The 21390-nt window shown below is 39.0% G+C and overlaps 1 protein-coding gene across 5 annotated transcripts in view; it reads right to left on the bottom strand.

Annotated features, from left to right (window-relative positions):
* The window catches only part of itsn2a (intersectin 2a), a 53031-nt gene that overhangs the window by 6551 nt on the left and 25090 nt on the right, over positions 1–21390 (bottom strand). The window contains exons 8-32 of one of the 5 annotated variants that reach the window (XM_047388078.1): positions 19371–19464; positions 16797–16939; positions 16565–16628; positions 15189–15326; positions 15004–15110; positions 14653–14924; positions 14426–14575; positions 14206–14346; positions 14033–14120; positions 13808–13947; positions 11864–11944; positions 11328–11467; positions 10832–11210; positions 10057–10217; positions 9904–9964; positions 7822–8045; positions 7688–7728; positions 7396–7562; positions 6211–6244; positions 5981–6102; positions 4758–4854; positions 3497–3688; positions 3245–3289; positions 326–447; positions 131–237 (exon numbers count right to left, since the gene is read on the bottom strand). In XM_047388078.1, the coding sequence (XP_047244034.1) occupies positions 131–237; positions 326–447; positions 3245–3289; positions 3497–3688; positions 4758–4854; positions 5981–6102; positions 6211–6244; positions 7396–7562; positions 7688–7728; positions 7822–8045; positions 9904–9964; positions 10057–10217; positions 10832–11210; positions 11328–11467; positions 11864–11944; positions 13808–13947; positions 14033–14120; positions 14206–14346; positions 14426–14575; positions 14653–14924; positions 15004–15110; positions 15189–15326; positions 16565–16628; positions 16797–16939; positions 19371–19464 (3310 nt within the window). Of the gene's footprint in view, positions 1–130; positions 238–325; positions 448–3244; positions 3290–3496; positions 3689–4757; positions 4855–5962; positions 6103–6210; positions 6245–7395; positions 7563–7687; positions 7729–7821; positions 8046–9903; positions 9965–10056; positions 10218–10831; positions 11211–11327; positions 11468–11863; positions 11945–13807; positions 13948–14032; positions 14121–14205; positions 14347–14425; positions 14576–14652; positions 14925–15003; positions 15111–15188; positions 15327–16564; positions 16629–16796; positions 16940–19370; positions 19465–21390 lie in introns of all 5 variants that reach the window. The other 4 variants (XM_047388079.1, XM_047388080.1, XM_047388081.1 and 1 more) reach the window with 4 other exon arrangements.

The following is a 21390-nucleotide window of genomic DNA, read 5'->3' as shown; positions in this document are numbered from 1 at the left end:
ATGGTGTGGTCTGAGATTAGGGTTGCACATTAAACTGCTGAACCTCTGGTTGTGGGACAAAATATGGAAAAGTTCAAGAGCTATGAATACTTTTGCAAGGATCTGTTAGATTGTCACATATGATACCTACTTGAGCAATCTGGTGTTGCACATAATCAACTCCCTCCAGTTGACAAAGATCGCTCCCATCTCAGCTTCTGTCAAGCGACCTGACTCAGACATGGGCTTGTAGAATACCTGAGCACCCATCAACAGTCCAAACATAAAATGAAGCAGCTGTAGCTATATCAATTCAGGTAACTTTAAAGAAATATTCGTTTTGTACCTCTAGGACCAGCTCCAGATCCTCCACGTAGGTCTCCTCGGTGTGAATGAGCTCATGTATATAACCCTGTCTCTTCCTTTCTTGAGGACTCATTGTGTCCAGCGTGATCAGGTCTGCACACCCTGTTTTCACCCAAACGCGCACAAACACATGCACATGCAAAGTCACAAAGAGTCACACGAGCACAAGAGAACACCCAAGGTGCATCGCACACAACAAAGCATATAAAAACACTCCACAAGTGCATGTGTCAAAATCATCCTTTATTATCAGTCCTTCAATGTTGTATTTACAGTTAATGCACTGAGTGAGGCACATTGTAGTTGCAGTGCATGAACACAACATACCAAGCAATGCTAACAAGACTGCTACCAAGAAGACTGCATTAAATTAAAGAAAAGCACCTCTCACATTGGGGCACCCTCTCTGGATGATTGCATAGGTGTAAATGAAAAAGTAGCTAAAAGCTGAAGCAAAAGAGCCGCGGAAGATTCAGCTGGTCATTCAAGTCTTAGAGGTTCAAACTTTGCAAAACTAACATGTAAATGTCAGCAGCGCACTGTTGTCCTATCAGTACAATGTTGCACTGTATTCTAATGGGGTTTTGTTTGTTCTTTTTTTGCTGGTGATATCACAGTTCAGTACTTAAAAGTTGAAATACTATGAAGCAGTAATAGCACATAGGAGCGCCTAAGAACTAAGTCATAAAAATAGCATTCAAGTAGTTTTAATCAAAGCAATGTGACAGCGAGCATCAACCGAAGCGATTTAAGCAACAGTGAATCTTCTCATTGGTCCATTTCAGCAAGGTTTAGTGTTGTTAGTGCAAGAATGAGTGAGACTATTAAAATACTATTATAGCACTAATTCATACGCTTAATACAGAAAACTAAATGACTTACATGTTATATTCAATACCTTATAACTAATTTATTCCAGTTCCTTTTTAGAGTTAGGCCCAAAATTACTCACATGGATACCGAAATTTGATTTATTGTTCATTTTCATTTGATCCATAGGTTTTTGATTGCATTCTAACCCTTTAATGGCCAAAGTAGGTTTTATAACTTGACTGGCTTTACCAGTTTGCCAATGACTATGGAAGGTGAGGTAAGAATTGCTTATTTGCAGTGATGGCAAATAAAGGCAATTACTAAAGAAATGTACAAAAACCTTTAAATATGGCATTTTCAACAACAAATAATAATACATACAGATTAATTTATTTTTAAAAGCTTAAAAACAAATTTTAGTTTTGCCACTTGTTTATATCATTTCCAGTCATTAACAAAATGATTAACCAATTAAGGAAATCCCAATGTATCCAACTTTGGTATGTGGATGAAGGATTTCGGGCCTGCCTGTTTCTGTATTAAACTATACTTTCCATATTTCTGTGTTAAAGGTACAAAACGTCCCCTCTGCTTGTGTCTAGCTGCCGCCACCAGAGTCCCTTTGTTAATCAGTGGAGGGAAACAGGAGAAAGTTAAGGGGACCAGGGCAAGAAATCAATGCCTAATGGGAATAAATCTAAAGTGGAGAAGGTAAGAAGCAAAACAATAAAAAGAGGGATTGCAACAGAGGAGCAAAGGACACCAAAGTCCCGAATAATTCAAGAGGAAAGTGAGGAGCTGGACTGTTCTGTTCTTGCTGGCAGCCGGGCTTCCTGTTGCCACAAGGCTATTGGTTCAGACAGGGGCGGTGGGGGGAGACAACAGAGGAAGAGGGGAGGAAGAAGAGAGGAAAACCAGCACTACTGTCCTACGGAAGGAGAAAAAAAATGGATGAAGTGGAGGAGTTGGGGAGATGAGTGAGATGGAAAAAAAGGGAAAAGAGACAGCAGATGGTTAATATAGTTTAAATATTAATGCAGGACTCTTACATGTGCATGCATTAATAATGCATTTCTGGAAATGTAAATGTTGGTACTAATCATTACGAGCTGGAGCGTAGCCGTCATTTATTACCGCTCATTTCTGCAGCAAAGTGCAGAGCGTGTGTGTGCTGGGGGTGTGCGTCCATAAGAACATGTTCGTTAAAGTGAAAATTTCATTGTTTTTAGCAAGTGTGGCTTTGACGAGCTCGGCCTAATTAAATGTCAACTGTGTCCTCTCTTGTTAACAAGAAATGTGCTGCGATGGGCAAAAACACACATCCTATGAATACTAATTTGAACACACACTTCTTATTAAACACTTGTTTAAAACCAGCTATGGCGCCTTTCAAATTTCTTCGTACCCCCTTGAAATTTTTCACATTTTGTCACGTTACAACCAGAAACTTCCATGTGTTTTATTCATAGTAGATGATTATGAAGTGGAAGGAAAAGCATACATGGTTTGAGATAGATGTGAAAGCTTCAATTTCCTTTCATTTCACAATTATGTACTATTTTGTGTTGGCCTATGATATAAAATCTTGATAAAATACATTACAGTTTGTTTTTGTAAGAGGTCTGAATATTGAATATTTTTAGAAGGTGCTGCATGAATGAATCGGTGCTGAATGTACATTGGAAAAGAGTTGAATCAACTCATCAATTAAATTTCCAGAAATGTGAGAGAATTGATTAATGCAGGTTAATCTGAAATTATCAGTGAAATTTCCACTTGATTTGTAAGGGTCTAAAATTATGGGAAATACATTTTACTTTTTTGCTCAGAGATTGTTGAATTGAAAGATTTTAACACGTCAGACTCTTGGCAAAAAAGCTCAGAATGAATATATTGTATTATTCCTTTAAATGATCTTTAAAATGGGAAAACTTAAAATACCCGATTCCTCCCTTTTTAATTTTCTACTGCAAAGGTTAGAAGATTTCATTCATTTCTGCAGTTATCAGTGAAAAAAGTTTGGGATCAGATCTTTTAAGCATAGGGGAACACCAACTCCCTCTGTGACTGAAAAAAACTGGCTTACCATAAGCATCTCCAGGCTCTGATATGGATGAGGAGTTTAATGTACCTGGATCGAACCAAGGTGACTGGTAAGAAAGTAAAACTTTGCATGTGTTTCTGTGTATTTGCAGCTTTATCTTCTCCTTAGCATAAGCTCTCACACAGTTATTCCAGCTGCTGGTGTGAATTGCTGCTTTTCGTGTAAATTCGGCAACAGAAAAAACACTTTTTCTATGAGAATTGTTTGTTAAAAACACACATGAGGTTTACTTACATTGCTGGCTGGGGTCTGACTCTGTTGTCATCTTGACATAATTGGTGGGCAGCAGGCCCGTGACCCCGTTGGCTTCGCTTTTCCACCAGTCGGGGTTGGTCTTGTCGAGGATGTTGATGAGCTGACCCTTGGAGAAGCTGAGCTCATCCTGATTAGCAGCAGTGTAGTCGTACATTGCAATAACTTGGCACACTTGATATATATGGGGGAGAGATACAGAATATTAATGAGGCATCAGTTTACAAGGAGGAAATGAGTAGTGGTCATTGAGGTGATACCGTCTATTGGTAGCTTATAAGTTTATTCCAACTACATAAACTAGAAGTTGCAAATAAGTTTTAGTGTTCTGCAAGCCTTGATATACAATGGCATGCAAACATATTCACACCTTTTGAACCTTTCCACATTTTCTAGCCAAGTGGAAGGACTGCAATGATGACATCTGTGAAGAGCAATGTTCAAACCTTGCTTCAGATTCTTTATTGGATTTAGGTCTTGACTTTGACTGAGCCATTCTGTAATATGAATACCCCATTAAATCTCTGGTTGTATGATTAGGGCTGTTATTCTACTGACTCCCACCTGAGTCTTAAGTCTTCTGCAGCCTCTAACAGGTTTTCTTATTTGGCTGAAAGTTGTCCTATCAACAGATTCTCCAACCTGAGCAGTGGATCTCTGAAGCTCCTCCAGAATTACCATGGACCTCTTGGCTGCTTCTCTGATTAATGTTCGTCTTGTCCAGTTGTTCCATACTCCTTCCTTTTGGTAATGATGGATTGAACAGAGCTCTGAGATGTTCAAAGCTTGGAATATTATTTAATAACCTAACTATGCTTTAAACTACTTCACAACTGTATTCCTGAACTGTCTAGTGTGTTCCGTGGTCTTCATGGTGCTGTTTGTTCACTAAAGTTAAACTTGTAAAAGTTGTAAAAATGTGTAAAAGATTTATACTTTCTCTCCCACTTTGCCGTTATGTTGGTATTTGACAAATAATTCCCTCTAAAATACATTGACAATTGTGGTTGCAACGTAACAAAATGTGAAAAAGTTCAAATTGTTGCAAGGCACAGTACAGTACTTAATTTTCGCCGTATTCTGAAGTTATTCTAATGGGTTTGGAAAACTGGTTGAAAAAAATGAGGTTTTATCACCAGACACATGCAGAAATCCATGCACTTATCAGTAGTGTTGAGAAAATAAACCGGACTAAAACCATTAACGATGACTTCACGTTAGGTAGAGTTGTGTTGGCAGTCACCTGGCAGAGGGGAGAGGGAGATCTTGGTACTGGATGGTCCCAGGAGCTTGACATAGGAGGAGTGAAACCAGCCTTTTTGTCTTTTTTTGCCCCGAGCCTGGCGAGGTAAATAAGAGTGACCAAGAGTCCATTACACAACAGCTTTATTTGGTTTGGGTTCTAAATGAAAAATGTAATTAGTTGATTTTACAAGTTATTTTACAAGGATTATTCATGCTTCCTTAACAATTTTCACACAAAAACTCCATCCAACAGTTTGTATACCATTCTGGGCATCTGAGGACTGAACATTAATATTAAAAATGCTAATTTAATAAACATTTTTAATTATTTGTATCTTCCACAAATTATGATATGATGCTGAATTTGGCTTCTAATTTAGTAATGTGCATAGGGCTGTTTTACTGCTTTTTGTTTCATTTAAACTAACACAGACCATTTCCATTTCAAACTCTCAAGAGGCTCAGATGTCTCAAATTGGGCATAAATCGATTTGTGAACTCATGATACCTTCACAATGTTTGTAAAAACAAAACTAGTAAAAAATAATAAATTTTATTTGGCATCTGTACCACCTTTGATCGTGGTCACCATGAGAACCACAGGTCCCATTTTAAAACCTGATTTTAAGTGAACTGGAGGTCAAAAGTTGCAGTGAAATGGCAATTTTTTGGATATTCAAAACTTAAAATACTGATTGCAAGTCAAAGCTAAAGAATGTAATTTTATAAATAAATCAGTGAAAAAAAAATCATTTTAAAAAATTGTTTATCCTTCAGAAAATGAAAAAAGGAATAATATCTGGAAATGCAAATAGCATTCCATTCTTAAGTTTCTTTTTTTCCATACTAATACAGACCTGAAAAATGATAAAAGCTGCAATTTATACTGAACTGTCACAGTTTATTATTAGAATTAATTGTTGAGAATCATATTTACCTCACCAAACTTACTGAGCAGTAACCAGAGGTATACCAGCTGTACATGAACAACCTTTTTAACACTGCTGTCAGCCTATGAGCAGCTTTACATGCAGCTGCCAGTCAGCATAAACAAAGCCACCAAGACTGCTAGCTGTGCCTATGTTTAAAGAAATCTGTTGTGATTTGGTGTTTAAGATACGTTTTGGATTTAATAATTATATTATTATAAGAATAATTTCTGTGGTGTCATATTTAAAAACAAGATGCAATTCTTGCCCCCACCAGGCTGTGATGTCTGACCTGCAGTTCCCCCAACCACCACCCGGTGGAGTTTTTGGCCCTGACCACAATCAGTTGTCCTGGAGACAGAGTCAGCTGATAAGCCATGGGGGCCTCCATGGCAGCGACAGCCTGAACAATCTCTGTTAATCAAGCAAAAATAAGCAACAATGAATTTAGATCGACATTTATCCACCTGACTCATGACCTCTTTGAATTAAATGGAAGGAAGTGAAGGGCTGTTTCCTCACCAGGTTTCCTGCTTGAAACTCCAGGTGTCAATGCCTAGCATTAGTGAACAAAAGTAAAATAAGTATTTAACTATTGCAATAACATAAAAAATAATCTAAATTGCATTATGTACTACAAAAACATTTATCCTGCAACAAAAGTTTACAGTGCCTTGTAAATGTATTAATACTCAGATATTTGTCACATTTTGTCACACTACCACACAAATCTTAATGTATTTTACTGGGATTTTATGTGACATATCAACAAAAAGAAGGATATAATTGTTAATGGAAGAAAAATAAAAAATGTTAATAGTTTTTTTAACAAATCAATATAAAAGCGTATTGTGCAGTTGTATTCTGCGTCCTTTACTCTAATACCCCTACACAAAATCAAGTGCAACTGGCTTCAGAAGTCACCTAATTAGTAAATACAGTCCACCTGTGTATTATTTAAAGTTTTAATACAGTTGTTGTAGGAAGGCCTTAGGTCAGGGAGAAAGGTATGGAGAAGGATCTGGTAAGATGAGACCAAAATTCCTCTTCATGGACTAAAAGCAAAATGCTAAAAAAAAAAAAACACTGCTCATCAGACTGAGCACAATGCTCCCATCACTGTGAAGCATGGTAGCAGCAGCATCATGCAGTGGGAATGGTTTTTCCTTTAGCAGGAACAGGAAAGCTGGTTAGAGTTGATAGGAAAATAAATAGTGTTGGAAATCCCTGCAATGCTGTATAAAATCCTGAGGGAAGATGCAAAAGGCTTGAGGCTGAGGAATGGGACATCAAGCCTAAACGAGAAAAGGTTTCAGTCTGTAGATGTGCAAAGCTTGTAGAGACACATCCAAAAGACTTGAGCAAAAAATGTTTCTACAAATACTGTCTTAAGGGGATAAATACAAATGCGTGCACTTTTGTTTTACACAGTGTTGGTCCGTTGCATAAAATTTCAATAAAATATGGTTGTAAGAAATTGTAGAAAATTGAAAATGGAAATGTGAAAAATAACCTTTACAAGGCACTGTACTGTACAATAAAGGGATAATTTTCTGCAGCAATTAAAAATTTAATTATTTAACATGTTTAAACAGTTTAATACATATTAGACTAAGAATTTTGTTGTTGGAGTTAACTGCATCTTGTTGAGAAGGAGCAACACCACACGGGATGACACATTTTGAAAAGTGACCCAGTTGTTCTCACCTCTGGCTCAACAGGTCGTACGTAGTTGGAGGGAAACAATCCCGTCTGGTCACCAATGCATCCTCTCCACCACTCTCCTTCTCTCTCCATCACCATGATGACGTCTCCTTCATCAAACGTCAAGTCGCCCGTCTCTGGGCTCTCATATGTGTACAGAGCCACATACTCTGGTTCAGACAGACAATGATCAGAACAAACTATGAAGAGTCCATGCGAAGCCGCATCTGAGACTGCTGTGCAAAGTTTGACAATGATTTTTTTTTGTACAGACAGGATGATGAACGATACTCACCCTCTAACTGAACAGAATCACATGAGTCTGTTGTTTCCACACTACAATCAGAACGACAAATATCTTAAGAATCCAGCAATGGACAACATTTCAACGTTAAACTGAGGTACGTGTTCCCATGTGTGTCTTCGTACTCTGCGTTGCCACCTGGCTCTGGGGTGACGTAGCTTTTTGGGAACCATCCCCGCGTCCCGTTGAGCTGTCCTAACCACCAGTCGTCCCTCTGCTGCAGCACACTGATGAGTTCCCCCTGCGAGAAGCTCAGCAGAGCACCGCCCATGTCTAAGGAAGGTCTGAGATGATTTTCTAAAGCGGGCGACCATGAAGAGATGGCGCGAGCAGAGAGAAGAACTGAGAACTAGGGTGAAAAAATGCAGAATGGAAGAGTGTCAATAATGAATGACAGCTGAACAACTTAGTTATATAACTAATGTAACCAAAAAACACATTTACAGTGCCTTGCAGAGGTATTCATACCCTTTTAACTTTTCATGTATTTTTCTAAATTTTACCAAATACAAATCTAAAAAGTGTGGCATCAATTCTCAGTCACCTTAATCTGAAAACAAGTAAAATCTAGTGCAATCAATTGACTTCAGAAGTCAATTAATTATAAATAGAGTCCTCCTCAGAGTAATTTAATCTCATTTGAGTCCCATTTGACGTTTGCTACAAGTCACTTAGGGGGCACAACAAACATGCGGAAGGTGCTCTTATGTGATGAGACCAAAATTCATCTTGCCGGCCTATATCTGCTATGTGTGGACGAAAACTAACACTGCACATCATCCTTATGCAAAGACATGGTGGTGGGGTTGTCATCCTGTGGGGATGGTTTTCTTCACTAGTGCCAGGGAAACTGAAAAGAGTTGATTGGGAAGATGGATAGAGCTGAATCTCAGAAGAAAAACCTGTTTAGAAAACCTGTTTGGAGGCAGTAGAAGAGTTAAGGCCTGTCGATGAGGTTTACCTTCTGGCAGGACAATAAGAGCTCAAGCAAACTGGATCTGGCTGAGCTGGAGTTAGTTTACAGAAAAGAACAGGCACATTTTTCAGTCTCTGAATGTGAAAAGCTGGTACAGAATTGCAGCTATAACTGCAGCAAAAAGTGGTTCAACAAAGCCAGAATTTTCCTTCAGCTTCACAGTTATTCTGTACTTTCTTTTGACCAATTTTATAAAATCCCAATACTTTACACTGATATTCGAGGTTATAACCTGACAAAATCTGAAAAAGGTTTGCAGGGCCTTGTGTGTGAAGATTTTGCCATATGATATAAAGGTTACGATGGATAAAAATACTGACACTGTTGTGAGATGGACAGAAGTCCATGTATGTGTAACCTACTGAAAGGCAGCGAGACGATAACTCCTTACAGAGGGACGCTTTAAATGTACAGCATTGCTTGTGTTTGTGTGTGTGTGGGGGGGCCAGCAGCAGAGGCTGACACAGACCCACTTCTGTTCCTACCAACGATAGCCAAAATAAACAACAAGAAACAGACAGCAACAAACATTTAATTTTTACAAAACCTTTGTTATGCTATGGCGCATAAAGACCAGTCGTCTCTACTAACATACTGCTCAGGTGCAGTAGTTGTTTATTCAAATGACAAATGTCACTGCCATAAAATCTGGGTCAGAAAATACCGCCTCCCTCAGGAAAGCAGAAAAACAAGTAAACATAAGATTCATAAACTAATTAAAGTGAAAACTATCATTAAAATTGAAGCAAAAAAAAAAGTTTTGTAAAGCACAGTTCTCAGAAATGTGTATATTGTTTTATTTTATCTTTTTTTATAAACTGTCACATGCTACACTATGCAGATGCACTGTCTACATTCATGAAGATTGACTCACTTTGGCATGCTGAACATTTAGAGCAACTGACATGGCAGCGGAGTTGGACTATATTCTAATTAATTAAGGTAATTTTTTTTTTTTTTTTTCTGGGGGGACCTCGATGACTTCAATAGAACCTTAGACTTTTATTCCTAGATGGTCATGTGATCATTAAGTATTAAATAAGAAAAAAAAACACAAGTCGATGTACTCTTTCCTGATGCATATCTAAATGTTGCACATCATTTACAATTCTAAAGTTTAAATCATCATAAAACACATGCTGATATATGTGGCATGATAAGAAACAACAGCAGCTTTAATAAAACAATGTATGTCTAGGATTAAAGCACAGTTTAGTCAAGCCTGCCTCACCTGTGAAGCATGTGAAAAGAGAGAAACAGTGCTGTCCTCTGCTGCATCCAAAACTGGGTTTCTGGATAAAACAGGAAGGAGAGATCACCCTTGTTCAACATGCTTTATGGCACTTCTACATATTTCTATATAGAAAGTAAAAGTTTGACAAACCTTGCATTTAAAGGTGGAAGACTAGGTGTTTTTCCTGAAGAGACAGGGGCCATCTCAAAGGGCTTGCGACATTTCTCTGCATAACTCTGAGGGAACCAGCCCCTTTTTCCTCTGTAATTCCCACACAGCCAACCAGGTTCACCGACAGTATGCTCATCCACCTGCATCATGAGAAATACACTTTAATCCCAGTAAATCAAAGTTAAAATGGCGATGGATAGAGTTTCAGATACCCGCCACACAAACATATCACAGTGATAACTCCTACTGCCTCACATAGTCAGTTTCAGATGGTTCAGCTGCATGTTGCAGCAGAAATATGACGATAAGACAAAGAGCATTTCAGATATAACATAAATTGATAATTATGTATTTATAGATAGACAATTACTAGCAAAAGTTTTATAAATGGTAAGTTACTGTGAATAGTGACATGAGTGAACGACAAACCTTTCTCCAAAATTCAGTACCCCTTATTTTAAGCCTTCATTTTAGCATTTAAAGCAGCATATCTGTATTTTGACAGCTTAACAAAGACGTTGTTGGATCTAGAAGCAGTGTGAAGCAAATTACTAGGTGAAATAGGCCAGTTATAAAAAATACTTTCAAGAGGATTTAGTGAATTTAGGGTGAATTAGCTTTGGTATGTTTAGAGAAAAAAGGATGCAACAGGAGCGAAAAACCTCTCAGAGGTTCTCTCTTTGGCTCCAGCTGCTGCTGGGGACACTTTGCTTGCAGAAGGAAGAGCTTATTTAGCACCGTGTGTGTCTCTTACCTCTATGGGACAGTCTGCATCTATACTCAGCTCATCGGCGTTGCGGGCAACGAAGGAGTACAGGGCTCTGTACGTGGTTAGCTGCGCTACTCCTCTCTCCTGCTCTTCCTTTTTCCTCTTTTCCTCCATTTCTTTTTGTTTCATCTCCTCTTCCAACTGCCTCTTCTTCCTTTCCTCCTCCTCCCTCCGTCTCTTCTCCTCCTCCTGCGCTTTCTCCTGGGCTGCTCGGAGGCGAGCCTGCGCATCCCTCTCCTCCTCCCTCTGTCTAGCCCTCTGCTCCTCCTGGAGCCTCCTCTGCTGTGCCTCCTCTTCCTCCTTCTCCCTCTTCTCTTGTTCCCTCCGTTCTTGCTCTCTCTTCTCCTCCTCCAGCTTCGCCAGTCTGCAAAAAGCAAACGTAAGTGTTTTTATAACCCAATTTAGGTGTGAAAAACATGCAAACAACAATTTCATAGGAGAGATGCAGAAGGAGATTGAGTTAACAGATCACCAGATTCACCTTGCTGCTTCTGCTTCCTCTCTCCGTCTCCTTTCTTTCTCCTCCTCCCTGCGCTTCTGCAACTCCCTCAGTTTCTCCTCTTTCACTCTGTGCAGGTCATCCAGGATGGCCTGCTGCTTCGTCTGCTTCTCCCGCAGCTCCTGGTGCAGGCAAGAGCATGCAATGCAAAGGACACATGAGGATTTCTCTCAGAACAACGTTAAACCCACTAATATATGAATTTAAAAGTCTTCAAAACTGATGTTTACTTTGAAACTCAAGGTAACATGCATATACATTGGATGTGCTGTATGTACATGAGCTGTCTAAAACAGAAATGGAGCAAATTTAACATTTTATGTATGGATGTGTGTTTTACCCTGAGGGAACATCCTGTTTACACAGAACATGCATGTTATTGTTGGATGAAATTGAAAAGAGTGAAGATTGTGGCTGAAGAGAACATAGGAGGTGAAGATGTCTGAGAAAAAAGACAGTTTAGAGGGATTGTTGAAAAAGATAACATAGTGGGAGGTGAAAAAAGGAGGAGGGATAACCTTGATGAGGAGGAAGAGCTGGCTGAGGCAGGCCAGCAGGGTGAGAAGGCCTCGCAAGAGGCAGTCATCCATATCCCCAAGCTATGCAGTAAAACACACGTTGGAATGACAAAAAGAGAAGAAAAATGGATGGAGGGGATGAAAGCAGAATGTAGTAGATGGGATGAAAAAACATTTAATAAAGACGGAAAAACGTGGATTGATGGAAGGTAAAGGCAAATAATGCACACATAAAAAACAAAATATGTAAAGTACAAAAAGATCCAGGTTTGGCAGCAAGGAAGAGAAAGAAGAAGACAAGGGTTAAAAGCTCTAACAGCAGTCAAGAAATCATGCAGTTAAACTGGGCAGAAGAGGAAGATTGATGCTGCAAGTCTGAGAATTACCTACATATTGCCTTTTATAGAGCAATGCATAATTTTCATAGGTACTACAGCCTGAACTACAGCCTGTTTAGCAGCTAATGTATGTTTCTGAGTCTGCAAGTTTTTGCAAATAATAACACAACGTGGTTTGCTGTGCTTCAAAATCTTATTCCGCAGTTTCTGTTTTTACTCGAGAGGCATTTTTAATCTGTTATTTCTACGTATCACAATAAGTGCAGTGTGAAATAAGAGAAAGATAGAACACAAAGGAGGGGAACAATTCCCAATTACATGAATGAGATAAAACATATACACTTGGCAATGAACAGGGAAATTGTACAAGGTAATAAAAGAAATCTGTGTAGTCTTTCAGCTAATCTTAATGAATCCACCATCTGGACAAATGCAGAACATGACAGGGACAAACATAAGAACTGCTGAGCAGGGATAAGCAGCATGGACTTCAAATTTTATCACAATATTGTGTGGTATTTATTGAGGTAATAACAAAAGAAATTAACAAATTCTTGCAGTCTTTTTTTGACAACAGTACGACACTGCAACTGCAGTGTCATGCAGTCACAGCCACAAAAACACAAATGCTGCTTTTAAGAGCAACCCATAATGAAACAGGCTTCTTTAGGACACCAATTACATAAGGAAGCATGGTTTTTATTGCAAAAATGCACAAAATAATAGGATGATGCTGCCATTGACATGGTTCATAACTGGGATGGTGTGTTTAGGGTGATGTGCTGACAGTTCTCAACAACATAATGTTTTGCATGTTGGCCTAAAAGTTCAATTTTGGTCTCATTTTGACCAGAGCACTGATTCTCAACAGATTCTTTTACCAAGGCTGTGGATCTTTGCAGCTTGTCCAGAGTTACCAAGGGCTTAATGGGTGCTCCTCTAATTAATGCTCTTTGTTTCCAGCCTATCAGTTTAACAGTTTAACAGCCATGTCCTTGTAGGTATGCACAAGCTGTTCCACATGATGTACTGAACAGTGCTAGATGTTCACAGCTTGGGAAATTGTTTTATAACCCAACCCTGTTTAAAACGTCTCCACAACCTTCTCCCTGTTGTGTTCCTTGGTTTTTCCTGATGCTGTTTGTCACTAATAGTCTGTATGAAACCTGTGCGGGCTTCATAGAACAGCTGGATTTATACTGGGATCAAATTCTGTTTATTTGTATATTTAGGGGTATCTGAGTAAAGGGGTGCAAATACAAATGCACAGCACTCTTTCAGAACTTTCTGTGAACAAATCTTGAAACAAAGCCCAATAAAATCCCTTAAAGTTTCAGGCTACAACTTAAAGTTCAATAGCAATTAATATAATTGCAAGGCACTGCTTTTGCACACTTTAGTTCTACACCAGATTTACAACACAGATTGCACTAATTACATGGAGATGCAAAGAGATCTATTAAATCCAGAACACGTTGGCTATAAGCACCTATTTTAAAATAATGCATCACAGAATACTCCATGTATATACACGCTCTATAAATAAATAAATAAAAGCTTGATTGATTGATTACACACTGTATCCTGCTCTGTGCTGACCACTGACCTTAAGCTCCTTGTTGTACTGCTCCATCTGGGACAGTTTTTCTGTTGTTTCCCTTTCTAGGATGTCCAGCTGATCTTTGAGCCGGCGGCAGTTCCCACTCGACTCTGTTGCGCTCCCGGTGAGGGATGTTAAAGTGGCCGCTACATAGAAAGGTTAGAGGTCAGGGACATATTAGACAATTCAGCAACCTGTGTTATGTTTGAATGTTGCGACAGTCTGACTCACAGGGCAGTTGCTTGAGGCTGATGTTTCGCAGCTTCTCAGACAGTCGCTGTTGCTCTGGGACGAGCTGTGAAAGCTTCCTCTGCCAGTTCTGCCAGCAAATGATAATATTTAAAACGCTATTGACCATAAAAATGTAAGAGTAGATTTGGAAGAGGCCAGAGAAAGGTTTGTACCTCAAACTCAAGTTGAAGAGTGTTGATCTCAGCAATGCGAGCGTCTCTCTTCTGATTGATGAGGTCGACCTCTGCCTTTTGAATCCGCCTCTTGCTCTGAGCATCACGGAGACGGTCTGAGATCTGCTTGTGCTTGTTGCCCTTATAAACAATAAACTAGGAATTAAACGGCCCAGATTTGACCAGCAGGTATTCATTTTAATGTTAAGCACAGTCTCACCACTGCCTCCAGCTCTAACTCGAGGCTCTTCTTTTTCGCCCTGAGTCGAGAAATTTCCGCTTGCTCCGCCTCTTTTCTCCTTCCCAGCTCCTCTTTCTTTGCTCGCTCCCATTCCTCCCTCCTCTGGCGCTCCATCTCCTGCTTCGCCACCTGAACATACGAAGGCAAATGGTCAACTGAAGGCAGCCACCTCAATGCTTTCCCATCTCAAAACTGCTCCCACATACCTCCTTCCTCTCCAGCTCCCTCAGCCTCTCCTCCTCTCTTTTTCTCTCTATCTCTCTATGCTGCTCCAGCCGCCTCTCCTCCTCCAGCCTCCTCCTGTTCTCCAGCTCCCTGGCCTCCCTCTCCCTTCGCTCTCGGGCTTCCCGCTTCTCCCGCTTCTCCCGCTCCCTGCGTTCCCTCTCCTTCCTCTGTTCCTCCTCCAGAGCCAGCCGCCTTTTCTCCAGCTCAGCACTGCCGCGCACAAAGTTCTCCTTCAGCTTGTCCTCATAGGACACTGAGGTGAGTAGGACGAGAAAGGTAATGAGACCAGTGGAGACAACTTAACAAAACATGAAGTGTCATGAATGCCGTACCACTGTTCTTGTTCTTCTGAGCAGGTTCGATCTCTGTTGTGTCCATTAAACCCGGACTTATGTAGGGCCCTGTTCCATTGACAAGCTCACTGGACTTAATTCCTCCTCTGAAATGAAAAATAGAAGCTTGTTTATTATAGTAATCTATTTGTTTTTGCAAATAATGACCCATCCCTGTATGCTACCTGAGGGAGGGGGGTATAAGGTCCTGAGGCAGCGAGAGAGGCAGTGGATGTCCAGTCTTAGCCATGTCTATCAGGTGCATGGCCAGAATGAACTCCTCAGCCCGTAGCTGACCATCCTTATCAACATCTGCCAGGCTCCTGTGGATAAATAACACCCTTTAATAGAAACGTCAGAATTTTATTCTCGATCTGTTCTTGGTTGTGTTGTGCAAGTTCAATACGGAGAAGATTTAACTTCAGCATGTTAGACATATGGATAATTAATCATTTGGAAGAGAAATGGTCCCACAATATCACGAATCCCCCTCTGTACTTAAAAGTAGGCCCATATTCATCCTTTGTTTTTACACCTCAAATATGGTCAAATCTGACCAAAGCACATGGTTCCAGTTAAAGTCTCATTAAAGTTTAACAAGTTCACAAGTTTATGTATGTGATGGTAGGACAGGAAAGTTTCTTTCTTCCATATCTACAAAAAACAAACAGGCTGGACATGGGGATAGAATCTAATAACTGGTGTGGAGATGGCACTTTTTCTTCACTAGGTCATCCTCCATCCTTGTCTGTCACAGTTTGAGCTCTTTTAAACCTTTTTTAATTATTGCCCTGACTGCAGATACTAGCAAGTTTAGGGGAATTGCTTTTTTCTGTGGCCATTACCTGACCAATAAATATTAACAAACATCCGCCTTACTTAAAAGGTATGTTCTATTTTTCTCCCCTTTGAAGAATGGCTAAAAAAGGAGCCTCTCTGTTACATCATGTTTATACCCCAGTAAAACAGGAAGTCACAGATTATTGATAAAATGTCCACAGAAACTGATCAGATTAAAAAAAGGATCTTTTTAAAATGTTGCAGTAACATTTATTTTGTGGAATTTGGGGCAATTTTTGTAAAAATTTATAATTTCTAAAAGTGTAATTGTATATATAGATTATCCTATTATAATAAAATATTGATTTAAAAGTTGCTTTGATGTCTATTAGGGTTGCTATTAATTTCTAAAGCGGCGGTACATACAGTAGTTTTTACATTGTGCCAAACCAGTTTTCCAGGTATAATTATTTTCATAATTTTTGCTGGTATATTTTCAGCTTCATGTGTTTTTTGTTTGATAAATAACCTTTTGTTTAAACCAGCATCCAGTTTCATAAAGAAATGTGATCCAAATCATCCAAAACAAACAATTGGTAGGAGAGAAAGAAACTAATCCTATTTGCATAGACATTAATTCAATGTTATTTTTATCAGCTTGTTTGTTTTGAAACAGAGAGAAATAGGTTTTACTAAATAGTGAAAATAGTGACACTAGAAAATAGAAATTGAACTTCAAAAACGAAACAAGGCCAGGGAGGCAAACACACATCACACATACCAGATGGTAGCTAGTTGAGTTTGGGTCAAGTTCGATGCCATCAGTGCATTTCTAACCTGAGGTCCTGCAAAGCGATAATAAAGAAATATCACACTTCATATGTACAGTGTGGCATCGGGGTCAGATTCTGCTCTGTTAAAAACAGACCAGACCACTCATGAGCAGCCAAGAGGTGCTGACACCTTTAAATTTTTTTTTGCCGTATTAGTAAGTTCAAACATGATGGACCGACCTGACAAGTAGCCGCTCATGAGTTTGTCGAGTGTGTTGAACTGCTGACGGTACTTGAGCCTTGAGGCCTGTGGAACGGCCCAGTCCCCTGAGCCCATTTTTGGAGAGTTGCTGGCCAGTGATGCGGTGGAGGAAGAATTTGAACTATGGGAAGAGAAAAAAGGATGATTTTAGAATAATGCAAGTTGTTAACTAAGGGGAAAAGACGATAAAATGAGGTGGTCAGCACTTTTCTGCTCCTATTCAAACCTTAACTTTGAAATTACAAGTTGGTTAGAGACTATTTTGTTAGTTCTTACCTAACTAGAGATGATTTATATGAATTTAAAACCTCCAAAGTAAGGTAGAAATTTAATTGAGTTCAGTCCAGTTTATCTATATAGCACAAATTGACAACAAATGTCGTCTCAAGACACTTTACGAAACATACAGCAATGACATACGGCTAAATATGTTGTCACCCGTCAAGCAAGGCAGGGAAACGGTAAATGTTTCTGAGTCATTGTTTTGTAAACCAATGCAGTCAGCCTTTGAGAAACAAATAAAAAGTAGATCCATCATATCCACAAGTGTGTTTTTATATTAAAGAATGGTATAAAAACTTGATCTAAAACACAGAGGTAAATATCACTCAGATTGTTTTTTTTTCCCCCCTGCAGATAAAATGGGCATCATGTTATTCGAAACTGTAAAATTAGTGCAGATCCAATTTCCATCCTTTCTCCAAACCCACAAAAAATGCAAGGAGGAGTCACATGGTTACAAGATAGCCAAAAGAATCTGGGTTAATACGAAACCTTTATAGATCCTAGCTTCGTCCTTCTTTTCTTCTCACTACACCCACTATTGTCGTTGTTCCAGGAAGAGATTAAATGTTTCACACAAAGACAGAAATGTTGCTGCAGTATTTTCTCCTCTTAAAATATGTAAAGTTTAAGAGAAATATTTTGCCGCAAAAGCATCTTTGACATTATTGTTTGACATTTATTGAGATTAAAACAATGAAAAGCAAACATTAGAATTTTGGATGTGAATTCTAAGAAAACACTGAGATAAAATAAAATAAGATAAAATAGAGTGCATTGAATATCTGTGACTCAAAAATGGCTGCTATCAACACTAATTCCTGATTAAATTTCAGTGTTCACTCTGCTCTAATTCTGATTTCCAACTCTCCTGGCCTCTTTCTGCACAATGGCTTTGCTAATACTGGCTTGGGTGTATTGGAGCACTCTTTCTACAGCGCTGGTGAAAACGTTATTTCTCCTCCCTCGAGGCATGAATGTCAAATTTATTTGGGGCCTTTAGAGATGCAATAGGACCCTACTTTGTTCAGGGTGGAACAATAATAAAACAAAGAACAAAATTGGGTGCACTAGTGCGAATCTATTGTGGATATTTTGTAATCCAAACAGGTCAAAAAACACATAAATTCTAAAATGTATTTATACACCTACAGTAAGTTTTAATTAATTCTCAGTAAGCTGCAGAAAAGCTTCTTATTCTGTCTGGATCTTTGTCAACAAAAACTTTTACAATTTATTTAAATTAGTCTGTTTCCTTGCATGGTCTTTTAAATAGAAATAAGGTTTAGATCCAGCCACTCCAAAGGTTTAATGCCAGCCTGCTTTACTTATTCTAAACCAGTTTTAAAGTGTGTTTGAAATGACTGTCATTTGGGAATCCCCAATTATATCCTAGTATCGATACCTTCAAGCTCAACTGAAAAAATGCCATCTAGACAAACGTTTTATGGTCAGACAAAACAACAAGTGAGCGCCTTTGGGCACAATGACAAGAAGTATGTTTGGAGGACTCAAGATGAGGCTTTCAGACCTAAAAACAGTGTGCCAACTGTCAAGCATTGCACAAAGTTGATGGCATAATGAAGGAGGACTACCTCAAGATTCTTCAACTTCAACTTTACTGAACAACTAAATGGTTGACACAAGTTGACCAAAACAATGACCCCAAATGCATCAAAACTGGTTTTGGAAAAGATAAACATGACAGAGATTTCACTTTTGTAACGTCAATCCTTTTGAAAATTGACAAACTAAGCAGCTCTGTGTGAGGGAACCAAAACAAAAATAAATAGACAAAAACAGTTCTGCCAACAGAATTGGCCAAATATTCTGCCAGAAGGTTGTTGATGGTTACAAAAGATGTGTGGTTTCTCTGCCACTTAATGAGGGACATTTATTCAAATATTAGTGGGAGTGTGTGTATAATTATGAATCTATATGTATAATTTTAGGCATGTTTGAATTGGAGAAAATCCATCACAAATTTGAACTAGTGTACCTAGATCTTCCTGAAACTCATTAAAGTTCTCTGATGTATGATCAATCCACCTGCATGAAGAACAGTTCAAATACATCTTTAAATGTCTTAAATTAATTACATTCATACCCATGGTGAGTAAATGTAAACTTTGTGCATAATAAATAGCACAAGTAGAATTACTAAATATTTTATGTAAATACAGTATGTATGGTTCTAAATTTGTTTATCAGTTTAACCTTAGCAAATAGTCATAAAGAACAACTGTATTGTAGAAGAAAAGAAAGTGTACCTGCTTGATCCAAGGTCCAAAAGAGAGTTGGCTTTTGACACAACCGGGGATGGGGAGAAAGCCATGGGGGATGAAAAGCCTGACATTGGGGTCCCTGTAAATAGAGTTGGGCGCCAGTTTACTTTTAGTTTGGAGAAAAAATGAATCTCAAGATAATGTTTAGTAATGATACAGGTCCTTCTGAAAATATTAGCATATTGTGATAAAGTTCATTATTTTCCATAATGTCCTGATGAAAATTTAACATTCATATATTTTAGATTCATTGCACACTAACTGAAATATTTCAGGTCTTTTATTGTCTTAATACGGATGATTTTGGCATACAGCTCATGAAAACCCAAAATTCCTATCTCACAAAATTAGCATATTTCATCCGACCAATAAAATAAAAGTGTTTTTAATACAAAAAACGTCAACCTTCAAATAATCATGTACAGTTATGCACTCAATACTTGGCCGGGAATCCTTTTGCAGAAATGACTGCTTCAATGCGGCGTGGCATGGAGGCAATCAGCCTGTGGCACTGCTGAGGTCTTATGGAGGCCCAGGATGCTTCGATAGCGGCCTTTAGCTCATCCAGAGTGTTGGGTCTTGAGTCTCTCAACGTTCTCTTCACAATATCCCACAGATTCTCTATGGGGTTCAGGTCAGGAGAGTTGGCAGGCCAATTGAGCACAGTGATACCATGGTCAGTAAACCATTTACCAGTGGTTTTGGCACTGTGAGCAGGTGCCAGGTCGTGCTGAAAAATGAAATCTTCATCTCCATAAAGCTTTTCAGCAGATGGAAGCATGAATTGCTCCAAAATCTCCTGATAGCTAGCTGCATTGACCCTGCCCTTGATAAAACACAGTGGACCAACACCAGCAGCTGACACGGCACCCCAGACCATCACTGACTGTGGGTACTTGACACTGGACTTCTGGCATTTTGGCATTTCCTTCTCTCCAGTCTTCCTCCAGACTCTGGCACCTTGATTTCCGAGGTGCCTTGATACAGCACTCTGGGAACAGCCTATTCGTTCAGAAATTTCTTTCTGTGTCTTACCCTCTTGCTTGAGGGTGTTGTGATGGAAATTCTTGCAGTAAGCATTCCACAGTGTATGACCTTTTTTATCTTACTCCTCTGAACATCTGTGTTAGTGGGGGAAGCTGTAAAAGCCATTATCAGAAGTTTAATGGTCAAGGCCCATTTGTTAGGGTGATGCCTCGGGAAGAGCAGATGGTTGTTCCTAGGTAACTTTGTCACCTCTGAACCCGAGAAGGGTCTGGGGTCATAAAACACAGACTCTTTGAAGTTGAGATAACACTGTCATGTTCTGGTATAAATACTGTGTGTAAATGTTGATCGGGGCTCTGCTTAACTGACTAACCTCGGTGACAGAGTCATTCAAACGCTGAATGCCTTTGAATAAAACTTATAAAGACAAAGTCTGGATTTTCTCTTGTTATGAGTCAACTTCTCTCCACTTTGATAAGAAAATTCCACAACAGTGTCAATAGTGGCCTTCTGGACAGCAGTCAGGTCGGCAGTCTTACCCATGATTGGGGTTTTGAGTGATGAACCAGGCTGGGAGTTTTAAAGGCCTCAGGAATCTTTTGCAGGTGTTTAGAGTTAACTCGTTGATTCAGATGATTAGGTTCATAGCTCGTTTAGAGATCCTTTTAATGACATGCTAATTTTGTGAGATAGGAATTTTGGGTTTTCATGAGCTGTATGCCAAAATCATCCGTATTAAGACAATAAAAGACCTAAAATATTTCAGTTAGTGTGCAATGAATCTAAAATATATGAATGTTAAATTTTCATCATTACATTATGGAAAATAATGAACTTTATCACAATATGCTAATATTTTGAGAAGGACCTGTATTTAAAATCATATAAAGTGCATGGAAGTTCCATAAAACAGAATTGCATTGTGTGCAAATTTTCTTAGCTACAGCTGTCCTTGACTTTGTGCGCATCTAATCTTATCTCTTTATATATTATAGACATAGTACATTGAGCTCAAACA

The sequence above is a fragment of the Girardinichthys multiradiatus genome, chromosome 15 (assembly GCF_021462225.1).
Source record: "Girardinichthys multiradiatus isolate DD_20200921_A chromosome 15, DD_fGirMul_XY1, whole genome shotgun sequence".
In the NCBI taxonomy this organism is placed as follows: domain Eukaryota; kingdom Metazoa; phylum Chordata; class Actinopteri; order Cyprinodontiformes; family Goodeidae; genus Girardinichthys; species Girardinichthys multiradiatus.
This window is presented reverse-complemented; position numbering and strand designations above follow the sequence as displayed.